Source organism: Erinaceus europaeus, chromosome X, assembly GCF_950295315.1.
Source record: "Erinaceus europaeus chromosome X, mEriEur2.1, whole genome shotgun sequence".
Taxonomy (NCBI): domain Eukaryota; kingdom Metazoa; phylum Chordata; class Mammalia; order Eulipotyphla; family Erinaceidae; genus Erinaceus; species Erinaceus europaeus.
Genome location: NC_080185.1, coordinates 57263319 through 57276800, shown reverse-complemented (window position 1 = coordinate 57276800; position 13482 = coordinate 57263319). Strand labels below are relative to the sequence as shown.

The 13482-nt window shown below is 38.2% G+C and overlaps 1 protein-coding gene across 2 annotated transcripts in view; it reads right to left on the bottom strand.

Annotated features, from left to right (window-relative positions):
• Window positions 1-13482, bottom strand: part of RBM41 (RNA binding motif protein 41) — a 96960-nt gene that overhangs the window by 76420 nt on the left and 7058 nt on the right. Inside the window, exon 5 of one of the 2 annotated variants that reach the window (XM_060182731.1) lies at window positions 11390-11461. The exons of the other annotated variant lie outside the window; for it this stretch is intronic. Coding sequence (XP_060038714.1) covers window positions 11390-11461 — 72 coding nt within the window. The remainder of the gene's footprint in view (window positions 1-11389; window positions 11462-13482) is intronic. 2 annotated transcript variants of the gene reach the window in all.

Sequence of the window (13482 nt, the reverse complement as noted above, 5' to 3'; positions counted from 1 at the left end):
GGTCAACTAAGAATACCAAAGGACGGGAGTCGGGCTGTAGCACAGCGGGTTAAGCGCAGGTGGCGCAAAGCACAAGGACCGGCATAAGGATCCCGGTTCGAACCCCGGCTCCCCACCTGCAGGGGAGTCGCTTCACAGGCGGTGAAGCAGGTCTGCAGGTGTCTATCTTTCTCTCCTCCTCTCTGTCTTCCCCTCCTCTCTCCATTTCTCTCTGTCGTATCCAACAACGACAACAACAATAATAACTACAACAATAAAACAACAAGGGCAACAAAAGGGAATAAATAAATAAAATAAAATAAATTAAAAAAAAAAAGAATACCAAAGGAAGCCACCTAGTAGCAGCTGTGTTTCTCTCCTCTCTTCTCCTGAGTCAACTAAAAATACCAAAGAAAACTACCTGGAACCACAACAAGACAGGACTAGAACGACTTCAGGAACCTACCAAATCATTGGTGAGTGCAAGCACATGTGGCTCATGGACAGAGAGGATCCTAGGGAGAAATTAAGTGGCTGCTAATAGCCAGGGAGTTTACCAGTTATGAGACCACCTCAAGTCTCTTTCACAAACAAAAAGACAGCTGAAGGGAGGACAGGACTCCCCAAAGACTCACCAAATGCAACTGTGAGTCTCCATTGCTACTGCCCTCAGAATAGGGAGCAGGAGAGGGGAGGCCCTGTGCTGACACCAAGGGACAGAAAACTAATGAGGAAACTCAGGAGAAGATCTCTACCTCAGTGGTCTATCAATGGAGCTGTGAGACTCTCTTTACATAACCACTGGATTATCTCTGCCCCACACTGCTTTATCTCTTGGTCAGAAGTCTGTAATTAAGCTATGAAGCCTACTTATAGTTTAAAAGTCCTGAGGCTCCCATAGCCTACAGGGAATAAAAAGAACAAAAGAGGCTTTTCAGGCACTGTACGCCAACTTAGGGATTAAAATAATATGGAAATAACTGTCAATTTCCACAACGGTGAACCCTTTAATTACCTTACTTAAACACAAGCCAATCCAAGCAAGACTGATCAGTAATTTGAAAAGGACTGAGAGGGACCTCATTACATACTATATAAAACGGTTAAACCAATAAGAAGACATATTGGAGAAATGAACCACGACAAGAGTCCAGCTAAAAACCCCCAAAGGGTGAAGCACAAAATAACGAGTTCAACATCCAAACACTAACTAAGGAAATAATCACAGGAGTGAGTAAAGAGTGTGAAAGAATTATAATCAGAAATACAGGAACAACAAATGAGACTATGGAAGAAAAAACTAATTTATCTCAAGGTTATTAGAGAGCTGAAAGCTGAAATAGCTGAGCTAAGAACACAACTAGCTGAACAAGCCAAAACAGTATCAGAACAGGGTAACAAAATAGATGAACTCCAGAAAACAGTAGAGGGCAGAGAGAATAGAATCAATGAGGCTGAAGACAAAATTAGCAGGATTGAGGATGAATTAGAGACAACTAAAAAATAAGTAAGAGATCTCAAAAAGAGATTAAGAGATGCTGAAAACAACAACAGAGTCTTATGGGATGACTTCAAAAGAAACAATATATGCATTATTGGCTTACCAGAGGAAGAAAGAGAGGGAGGGGAAGAAAACATTCTTCAGGCCACAATAGCTGAGAACTTCCCTAATCTAGACAACATCAAAGACATAAAGGTTCAAGAAGCACAGAGGGTCCCAAACAGTATTAACCCAGACTTAAAGACACCAAGACACATCATATTTAGACTGGAAAGGAATAAGGATAAAGAAAGGATCCTAAAGGCTGCCAAGAGAAAAACAAAGGGTCACCTACAGAGGAAAATCCATAAGATTAGTAGCAGATTTCTCCAGACAAACAGTACAGGCCAGAAGAGAATGGCAAGATATCTATCGAGTGCTCAATGAGAATGGCTTTCAACCAAGACTACTGTATCCTGCTAGACTGTCATTCAGACTAGATGGAGGCATAATAACTTTCTCAGACAAGCAACAGTGGAAAGAACTATCACCAAGCCTTCCCTGAAAGAAGTTCTGAAAGGACGCCTATAAAGTCAGACCACCATAAATATGCCATGTATCAGAACACTCTAAAAATCTACAAGAATGGCGATTAAATATCTTAAGTTCTTGTTATCAATAAATGTCAATGGCCTGAATTCACCTATTAAAAGGCACAGAGTAGGAAGATGGATCAGAAAACACAACCCAACAATATGCTGTCTACAGGAAACCCACCTAACTCAACAAGACACAGATTCAAAGTGAAAGGATGGAAAACTATTATACAAGAAAATGGACCACAAAAAAGGGCAGGGAAAGCTATTCTCATATCTGACATGATAGACTATTAAATAAAATTTAAAAAGATAGGGATGGACACTATTTAATGCTCAGAAGATCAGTCAATCAAGAGGACTTAACAATTATTAACATCTATGCCCTCAATGAGAAACCATCTAAATACATGAAACATCTACTGAAAGAGCTACAGCAATATATTAACAGCAACAAAGTCATAGTAGGGGACTTCAACACCCCACTCTCTCAACTTGACAGATCTTCCAGGCAGAAAATCAATAAAGACATGAGGGAGCTAAATGAGGAGATAGATAAACTAGAACTATTGGATATTTTCAGAGTCATTCATCCAAAGAAACAGGAATTACACATTCTACTCAAGTCCACATGGGTCATTCTCAAGGATAGACCTTATGTTAGGCCACAAAGACAGTACCAGCAAATTCAAAAGAGCATTGAAATCATCCCAAGCACCTTCTCAGACCACAGTGGAATTAAACTAACACTTAACAATCAACAAAAGATTAGTAATAGAACTTCCAAAATTAAGTAAAGAGAAACTGAGTAACATGAACAGGCCCATCACAGCTAATGAAATTGAAACGATTATCAAAAATCTCCCCCAAAATAAAAGTCCTGGACCAGATGGTTTTACAAATGAATTCTATAAAACCTTCAAAGAAGAACTAATACCTCTACTTTTAAAAGTCTTCCAGAAGATTGAAGACACTGGAATACTCCCTTCCAGCTTCTATGAAGCCAACATCACTCTGATACCAAAAGCAGACAGGGACACAACCAAAAAAGAAAACTACAGACCAATATCTCTGATGAACATAGATGCGAAAATATTGAACAAAATTCTAGCCAACCAGATACAGCAGTATATTTGAAAGATTGTTCATCATGACCAAGTGGGGTTTATCCCAGGCATGCAAGTTTGGTTCAGTATTTCTAAATTAATCAACGTGATCCAACACATTAATAAACGCAAGACCAAAAACCACATGGTCACATCAATAGATGCAGAGAAAGCATTTGACAAAATACAAGAAGCCTTGATGATCAAAACACTACAAAAATGGAAACAGATGGAAAATTCCTGAAGATAGTGGAGACTATATATATGAAACCTATAGCCAACATCATACTCAATGGTGAAAAACTGGAAGCATTTCCCCTCAGATCAGGTCCTAAACAAGGATGCCCATTATCACCATTACTATTCAACATAGTGTTGGAAGTTCTTGCCATAGCAATTAGGCAGGAGCAAGGAATTCAAGGGATACAGATTGGAAAAGAAGAAGGCAAACTCTCCCTATTTGCAGATGATATGATAGCATACATAGAAAAACCTAAAGAATACAGCAAGAACCTTTTGGAAATCATCAGGCAATACAGTAAGGTATCAGGCTACAAAATTAACACTCAAAAGTCAGTGGCATTCCTTTATGCAAACACTAAGTTAAAAGAAGCTGAAATCCAGAAATCAATTCCTTTTACTATAGCAACAAAAACAATAAAATACCTAGGAGTAAACCTAACCAAATAAGTGAAAGACTTGTATACTGAAAATTATTAATCACTACTCAAGGAAATTGAAAAAGACACAAAGAAGTGGAAAGATATTCCATGTTCATGGGTTGGAAGAATTAACATCATCAAAATGAATATACTACCCAGAGCCATATGCAAATTTAATGTTATCCCCATCAAGATTCCCACATTTTAAAGGAGAATAGAAAAAATGCTACAAACATTTATCTGGAACCAAAAAAGACCTAGAATTGCCAAAATAATCTTGAGAAGAAAGAACAGAACTGGAGGCATCACACTCCCAGATCTCAAATTGTATTAAACAGCCATTGACATCAAAACTGCTTGGTATTGGAACATGAAAAGACACACTTACCAGTGGAATAGAACTGAGAGCCCAGAACTAAGCCCCCACACCTATGGACATCTAATCATTAACAAAGGTGCCCAGACTATTAAGTGGTGAAAGCAGAGTCTCTTCAACAAATGGTGTTGGATTAAATAGGTTGAAACATGCAGTAGAATGAAACTGAACCACTATATTTCACCTAATACAAAAGTAAATTCTGTGTGGATCAAGGACCTGGATGTTAGACCAGAAAGCTTCTGCACAGCAAAAGAAACCACTACCCAAACCAAGAGACCACTGACAGAATGGGAGAATATCTTTACATGCCATACATCAGATAAGAGGCTAATAACCAAAATAAATAAAAAGCTTGCCAAACTCAAGCACAATAAAACAAATAACTCCATCCAAAAATGGAGAGAGGACATGGACAGAATGTTCACCACAGACGAGATCCAAAAGGCTGATAAACACATGAAAAACTGCTCCAAGTCTCTGAATGTCAGAGAAATGCAAATAAAGACAACAATGAGATACCACTTCACTCCTGTGAGAATGTCATACATCAGAGAAAAGGTAACAGCAGCAAATGCTGAGAGGTTGTGGGGTCAAAGGAACCCTCCTGTCCTGCTGGTGGGAATGCAAATTGGTCCAACCTCTATGGAGAACAATATGGAGAACTCTCAGAAGGCTAGAAATGGACCTACCCTATGATTCTGCAGTTCCTCTCCTGGGGATATATACTAAGGAACCCAACATATCCATCCAAAAAGATCTGTGTACACATATGTTCTTGGCAGCACAATTTGTAATAGCCAAAACCTGGAAGCAACCCAGGTGTTCAACAACAGATGAGTGGCTGAGCAAGTTGTGGCAAATATACACAATGGAATACTACTCAGCTATTAAAAAAGGTGACTTCACCATTTTCAGCCGATCTTGGATGGACCTTGAAAAATTCATGTTAAGTGAAATAAGTCAGAAACAGAAGGCTGAATATGGGATGATCTCACTCTCAGGCAGAAGATGAAAAACAAGATCAGAAGAGAAAACACAAGTAGAACCTGAACTGGAATTGGTGTATTGCACCAAAGTAAAAGACTCTGGGGTTTGGGGGGGGGGGGGCGGGGCAGAACAGAGGTCCAAAAAGGATGATAAAGGACCTAGAGGGGGTTGTACTGTTATATGGAAAACTGGCAAATGTTATGCATGTAGAAACTATTGTATTTACTGTTGAATGTAAAACATTAATTCCCTAGTAAAGAAATTAAAAAATAATTAAAATGAAATATAAAAAATAAATAAAAGAAACAAAAAAAAGGATAATGATGAGTATGGGATGATCCCACTCATCAACAGCAGTTGAGAAAGAAGTACAGAGAGGGAAACTCAAAGCAGGATTTGACTGAATTTGGAGTAGGGCACCAAAGTAAAAACCCTGGGGTAAGGTGGGGGTGGGACACATTCTTTTGGTGGTGGGAATGGTGTTTATGTATACTCCTATTAATTTGTTGTCATATAAATCACTATTTAATTAATATGAGAGGGGAAAAAACTGATTGTATGTCTCAACCTTTTTAAATCATAGCCTGAGTATTTTTAATACATAGGCTGAGTCTTTGATATGTTGACTCTCTCAAAAGCCTAGACCAGGGATAACAGAAGCAACCGGTGGCACCGCTATATACAAGATGCTGGGTTTAACAAAGGGACTTTTCAAAGTTAGCCCAACTACCAAGTAATGTGATGATAACACTAACTATTGTCTTCTTGAACCCTAAGACAGCAGGAAAATCATATTTCCACTATAGAGCCTATATATAGAGCACAGCTATATACAAATAATGTGAAAGGACATAAATTAGGGTGATGGTGGGTATTATACAGCAAATCCTAAAAAAGAGAGTTTTCAATGTTAACCCAATTACCAAATAATGTGATTATAACAATAACTATCTATTGTCTTCTTGAACCCTAAGACAGCAGGAACCTCACATTTCCACTATAGAGCCAATACTTGCCCCAGTCCTGGAACCTTAGGATTGGGCTCACTTTCCTGCATGCTTCTCTCAATTCATACCAAATAATATTGCATCCACTGATCCAAACCTAACCAGTGCAATGAGTACCACCTCAGCATGCTTCACTTCAGACTGTATCCAGAGACTTCAGGTGTGGAATGACAACCCTTCAGCTTCATTACTCGCATGAGACCTTTCCTTTCAGAGTATTCTCTAATTCCATTCCAGGCAGTTCACTTCCTAACAAAGTCCCAAATCCTAGATACAGACCAGGTGCCGTGAGATAGAGCATATGTTCACACGTATCCATAAACTAGGGCAAAATATATACCTGAAAGCAAAAGTACACAACAGTCTGCAGTGAGTACCCCCCCCCCCAACACTTCATCTGTACTACTTCAGCCTTTAGGTCCTTGATGGCTCAACAATTTGTTCGGCTTTGTATGTTAACTCTCTTTTCAGCCACCAGGTTCCAGATGCTAGCATTACGCTGACCAGATTTCCCTGGACAGACAACCCCACCAACGTGTCCTAGAGCTCTGCTTCCCCAGAGCCCCAACCTACTAGGGAAAGTGAACTATGAATGTCCATTTTCATTGCAGTGCTGTAACAGCCAAGGTTTGGAAATAACCCAAATCTTGAGATCCAACAATAGATAAGTGACTAAGAAGTTGTGTTAGAAATACACAATGGATAGTACTTAGCTGTAAGAAACCATGAGATCTTACTCTTTTGCTACAATATGGATGGCACTGGGAGGAATCATGCTAAGTGAAATAATCCAGAGGTGGAGGGTCAGTATTAGACAACCTCATTCATAGGTAAGCCTTTTGTTTTTCATTTCCACCACGGGTTTTCATTGGAACACCACACTGATGTGATTCTACAGTTCTGGGTGGACTCTCATTTTTTACAGGGTAAAATACAGAAAGGCACAGAGAGGTAGAGAAAGAATAAATACCATAGCACTGCTCTACCACTTGAGAAATTTCCCCTTTTCGTGATAGCAAGGATTTGGATCTGAGATTCCATATACACATGGTGAAGTGTGTGCTGCACTGTGTGAGCTATAGCCCAACCCCACTCACAGTTAAGATTTAAAAACACCCCACACCTATGGACATCTAATCTTTGATAAGGGGGCCCAAAGGATTAAATGGAAAAAGGAGGCTCTCTTCAATAAATGGTGCTGGGAAAACTGGGTTGTAACATGCAGAAGAATGAAATTGAATCACTTTATCTCACCAGAAACAAAAATCAACTCCAAATAGATCAAAGACCTAGATGTCAGACCAGAAACGATCAAATACTTAGAGGAAAACATTGGTAAAACACTTTCCCACCTACACCTCAAGGACATCTTTGATGAATCAAACCCAATTGCAAGGAAGACTAAAGCAAAAACAAACCAATGGGACTACATCAAATTGAAAAGCTTCTGCACATCCAAAGAAACTATTAAACAAACAGAGAGACCCCTCACAGAATGGGAGAAGATCTTCACATGCCAGACATCAGACAAGAAACTAATCACCAAAATATATAAAGAGCTCAGCAAACTTAGCACCAAAAAAGCAAATGACCCCATCCAAAAATGGGCAGAGGATATGAACAAAACATTCACTACAGAGGAGATCCAAAAGGCTAACAAACATATGAAAAACTGCTCTAGGTCACTGATTGTCAGAGAAATGCAAATTAAGACAACACTAAGATACCACCTCACTCCTGTAAGAATGGCATACATCAAAAAGGACAGCAGCAACAAATGCTGGAGAGGATGTGGGGACAGAGGAACCCTTTTACATTGCTGGTGGGAATGTAAATTGGTACAGCCTCTGTTAACTCTCTTTTCAATCACCAGGTTCCAGATGCCACCAGGATGCTGGCCAGGCTTCCCTGGATTGAAGACCCCACCAATGTGTCCTGGAGCTCTGCTTCCCCAGAGACACACCCTACTAGTGAAAGAGAGAGGCAGACTGGGAGTATGGACCGACCAGTCAACACCCATGTTCAGCGGGGAAGCAATTACAGAAGCCAGACCTTCTACCTTCTGCAACCCTCAATGACCCTGGGTCCATGCTCCCAGAGAGATAGAGAATAGGAAAGCTATCAGGGGAGGGGGTGGGTTATGGAGATTGGGTGGTGGGAATTGTGTGGAGTTGTACCCCTCCTACCCTATGGTTTTGTTAATTAATCCTTTCTTAAATAAAAAAATTTAAAAAAAAGATTTAAAAACAAAGCAAGGGAAAATACAGTGGAGAACGGGTTGGAAGCCCAGTGAAGAGACAAGGCAGTTTGATGGAAGGTGACATGTGCTGATCCCTACTTTCAGGAGATGTGAGAGCATCACACTGGGAGATGTGACAATAGTCTTGCAAAATAAAGATTTCCTCAATAAGACTTTTAAAAACAAATTTTATAAACAAGTTGAACTTCATCAAAAATGTTTTGTATGTCAAAGGATATTATCCACAGTGACAAGAAAAAGCATAAAGCGGGAGAAAATATTTACAAATCACATACCTGATAAAGAATTAATATCTAGAATATAGAAAGAATACTTACAATTTAGCAACATGGTTTTTTAATTATTTAAATAGAAAAGGACTTAAATATGCATTTTTTCCAAAAATTCTGTGAGAGCCAGAGGCGAAGGAGGCTCTCCTAGACCTTTTAACTTTGTAAACAGCTTTTGTTAATGTGCCTTTGGGGGTCTGTCACCTTCTCAGGATGAGGTGTGGTGGAATCAGACACACCAGAGAAGGAGGGAGGGAGGGAGGGAGGGAGGGAGGGAGGGAGGGAGGGAGGGACAGAGAGTGGGGCTAAAGGTAGAATAAATAGTTAAAAGTACCAAGAAAAGATGTTCCATATCACTCTTACCTAGGGAAATGCTAGTGAAAAAAGTCACCTGAGATACCAGTTCACAGGCATTAGAATAGCTATTTTTTAAGTAAATAGATGGAGCTGGAGAAATAGCATAACAGTTATGCAAATAACTTGCAGGCCTCAGGCTCTGAGGTCCCAGATTCAATCCCCAGCACCACCATAAACCAGAGCTGAACAGTGCTCTGGTCTCTCTTTCCCTCTTTTGTGTATCTCTCATTTGAAAATATATATATATATATATACACATACATATATATATATAATTTTTAAAAAGCAAATAATTCAAGTTGGCAAGATTATGGAGAAACTAAAATTCTTTCTAATTGCTGGTGGAAATGTAAAATGGCATAACTGCTATGGAAAACAGCATGGTAGTTTCTCAAAAAAAATTAAACAAAGAATATGATCCAGTAATTTCAACTGTGGGTGTATATTCAAAATTATATATTTGCATAGGATACTTGTGTAACTAGGTTTTTAGTAATGTTATTCTTAACTGCCAAATAACAGAAGCAATACATGTGTCTATTGATACATGAATGGATAAACAAAATGTGCTCTATACACAAATGGAGTATTATTCACCCTAAAACATAAAGTTGTGAAATGCTAAAATATGGATGAACCTTGAAAATATTATGCTAATCATCATAAGCTGGATATAAGGCAGTACTTGATTCCACTTATCTGTGAAACCTAAAGAAGTTAAATTCATAGGCAGAAAGTAAAATGGTGGTTGCCAAGGACCAAGAAGCAAAAATGAGGAGTTGTTTAATGGGTATTGAGCTTCAGTCTGAAAAGATGAAAACATTTTCAAGCTAAATGGTGACAAGAATTTTTAAAAAGTGAATAAATATGTCGTGCAACAGAGTGGTATGCTTAAAAATAGTCAAAAATTAAATTTTGTTTTAGGTACATTTTACCACCATTTTTAAAAAGTGTGCTCTGCAAAAGACATAGCTAAGAGAATGAAAAGGACCAGGATAAAATAGTTTCATACCATGTATTCAACAGAGAATTTCATTTAGAATATGTAAAGAACTCTTACAAATCATCAGGAAGAATATAACTCATTAAAAGAAAAACGGCAAAAGATGTTAAGATACTATAGCAAACATCACAGAAGATGGCAAATAAGCACATGAAAAGATGTTCAACACCACTAGCCATTAAGGAAGTGCAAATTAAAAACTACAATGAGACACCACATCACATCTAGAAGAATAAGTAAAATAAATAACAGTATCAAGTACTGACAAAAATGCAACTGGAACTCTCATACGCAGCTGGTGAAAATGCAAAACGCAAAAATGATTCAGCCACTCTGGAAAATGGTTTGGCAATTTCTTATGAAATTAAACATATACACTTACCATTTGACCCAGTAATCCCACTCCTAGATATTTACCTTCGAGAAATAAAAATTTATGTTCACACAAAAACCTGAACAAGGAGGTTCATAGCAATATCATTTGTTAGCACCATTAACCTGGAAACAACTCAGATGGCACTTCAGTGGGTGAATGGATAAGCAAACTTTGGCGCACACACACACAAACACACACACACAATGGAATGTTACTCCACAAAAAGAGTCACCTAGTGATACACACAACAACTTGGATGAATTTCAAAGGCATTGTGCTGAATGAAAGAAGCCAGTCTCAAAGTTATATATTGTATGGTTCCGTTTCTATGACATTCTTTAAAAGACAAAACTATAGTGATGAAGAACAGATCAGTGATTGCCAGAGGTTGTGGGTGAGAATTAGGGATGATTATCAATGTATGGTATGAGAGAGTTCTAGGGTGAAGAAGCTGTCCTCTCTCCTGATTGTGATGGTGATTACATGAATCTGCATGATTTACATAAGTCACATTTCACCAAATAGTATACCAAAAAAAAAAAAAGAACAAAACAGTCAATTTTATTCGAAGTTCATTTCAAAAATAAATTAGCTAAATTACTATCATCATCATCAATATTATACTTTACTAATTAATAAAAAATATTCAGAATTAGTTGTGAAATAGGGTCTAAAATTCGTTACGGTCATTTTACATCTGGTACAATAACTTAAAAGGTATAGAGAAAAAAATCAACAACACTGAATGTAAAAGCTTACAACTTCTACTAGTTCTTCTCTTTCTGTCAGAATAATAAACTGTTTCTAGATCATTTCCTATAAGCATTGTCATAATCTGAGAATGGAAATAAAGAGGTGCTCAACTTTTAAGTCTCGGATCCTAGAATACATTCCTAAGTCTAACACTGTAAAAAAACTCTCGACTTGCCTTTTGTGCCTAATTTTATCTTCCTCTTCATTGAGGTCATGTACTTGTCTGCACATGTCTTTTTGTGGCATGCTGTGAAGGTTTAAAGCAAGGAGTTTCAAAGATAGAAAACAGAACAGATTCATACACCTCCCGCCCCCTCCCTCAAACACCAGGTACTTCTCTAAGTAATTTTACATTTATTTATTTTTTTCCACTTAATCCTCCTAAGGAACCTGTTACACAGCCATCATTAATACTCTCACTTTACAAATGAAGAGACTGAAGCATAGAGTGGTAGCTTAGAGCTAGTAAGAGGAGAAGCCTGTTAATTTGTTAATCACACCTTCCTTCATTATTTGTTAATCATACCTTCCTTCATTACTGGTCTTCCATGTCTGCGGCCTCTCTATCTCTAATAATTCCTTCATCCACATGGCTTTACCTGCCTTGTAAGCACATATATAAGCATATTATATATGTAAGCATAATAATTCTATATATCTAGTTCTGACTTCTCCCCAGAACTCCACTGCTGCATTTTCAACTATGTCATTAATAACTGCATTTGATCATCCTGTCAGAAAGCCATATTTCCTGAAAACTTCCCATAGACTTTCTTAATTGTTCCAAATGTTAAAATTAAATTCTACTGCCTTGAAACTTTGATCCATTCCTTTTAATTGACTCACCTTCATTCTCTCAACAAGCTTTATCAGCTCTCTCTGTAATGTTTCTTTTATAACAACAGCTACCTCTTCCCAGTCCTACTGCCACCATTCTAATTTATAACTTCATGCCTAAATGACTGAAATTGTCTCCATTTTCCTCGCTCCCAATTTTCACTCTTATCTGGTTTATTTGCTATTTTGTCAATCATTTTCAAATGCTCTTTTCACCATGTTACTCCTCACTCAAAAACCTACAGACTAAATATGTAACTAATGAAGGTTTATACTCCCTTCACATAAAGTTCAAAAAAATTAGCTACCTTTCCAACTTTGTCTTTTAAAAGTTCCCCAAACATGTCACAGTGTTCATAGCATCTGCTGCAACTGAAATGTTTTTCTCTTTCTTCCCCCAAACAGGTAGTCCTAAAAGAAGATGTAATTCTTCCCTCTTCTGAGAGGTCTTCTTCAGTTATGCCAATGACTTTTCCCTCCTCTGCATCCCTACAGCACTTAACTATATCTATTTGGGGTTGAGCGTACACATTCCAGTGTGCAAGGACTCAGGTTCAAGTCCTGGCCCCCACCTGCAAGGTGTGAAGCAGGGATGCAGGTCTCTCTTTCCCTCTCTACCTCCTCTTCCCCCCTCATTTTCTCTCTGTCCCTATCCTATATATTTTTTTTTAATTTACTATATCATTAGAATTGTTGAAAAAAAAAGTTACATGCTTCACTCCCTAACCAGACTGTCATTGGAACTGTATCTTAAAAATCTGTACACTGGGGCCAGGTGGTGGCACACCTAGTTAAGCACTCACATTATAGTACACAAGGACCCAGGTTCAAGCCCCTGGTCCCACCTGCAGAGGAAGCTTCACAAGTGGTGAAGTAGAGATGCAGGTGTCTCTTCATCTGTCTCTATCTCCTCTCCCCTCTTAATTTCTCTCTCTCTCTAACCAATAATAAATAAATAAAAATTGAAAAAAAAATCTGTACATTTTCCACACTGCCTGGCAAAATTTGTGTTAAAATTGTTTCTAGTTAAGACATATTATTTAGGTTTTACTAATGAATAGTTCAGCCTAAAGGCTCTTTATAATCTAGCCTCTCCTATTATTCCCTGCCATGTCCTATACTTCCTGCCATACTGAACTTTTCACTGTTCCTTAGACACACCGAGTTCTTTCACAATCTTGTTCTTATTAACCTACTACCTATAATGTCCTCCCTGCTTATTTACCTAGAAATGTCTGTTGGTCCATGTAGTCTTTGAAAAATGGCAAGTCTTAGCTCCCCCCAACTTGACTGATGTGTTGTTTCCTCAGCCTGTTTTTCACCTCTCTATAACAGCCATTTATATTTTGTGCTGCAACTATGTCCATCTCTCTCTCTCTCATGGGATTATGCATCCCTTAAGAGCAGTGCTAGTTTATCCTTCCCTTGACC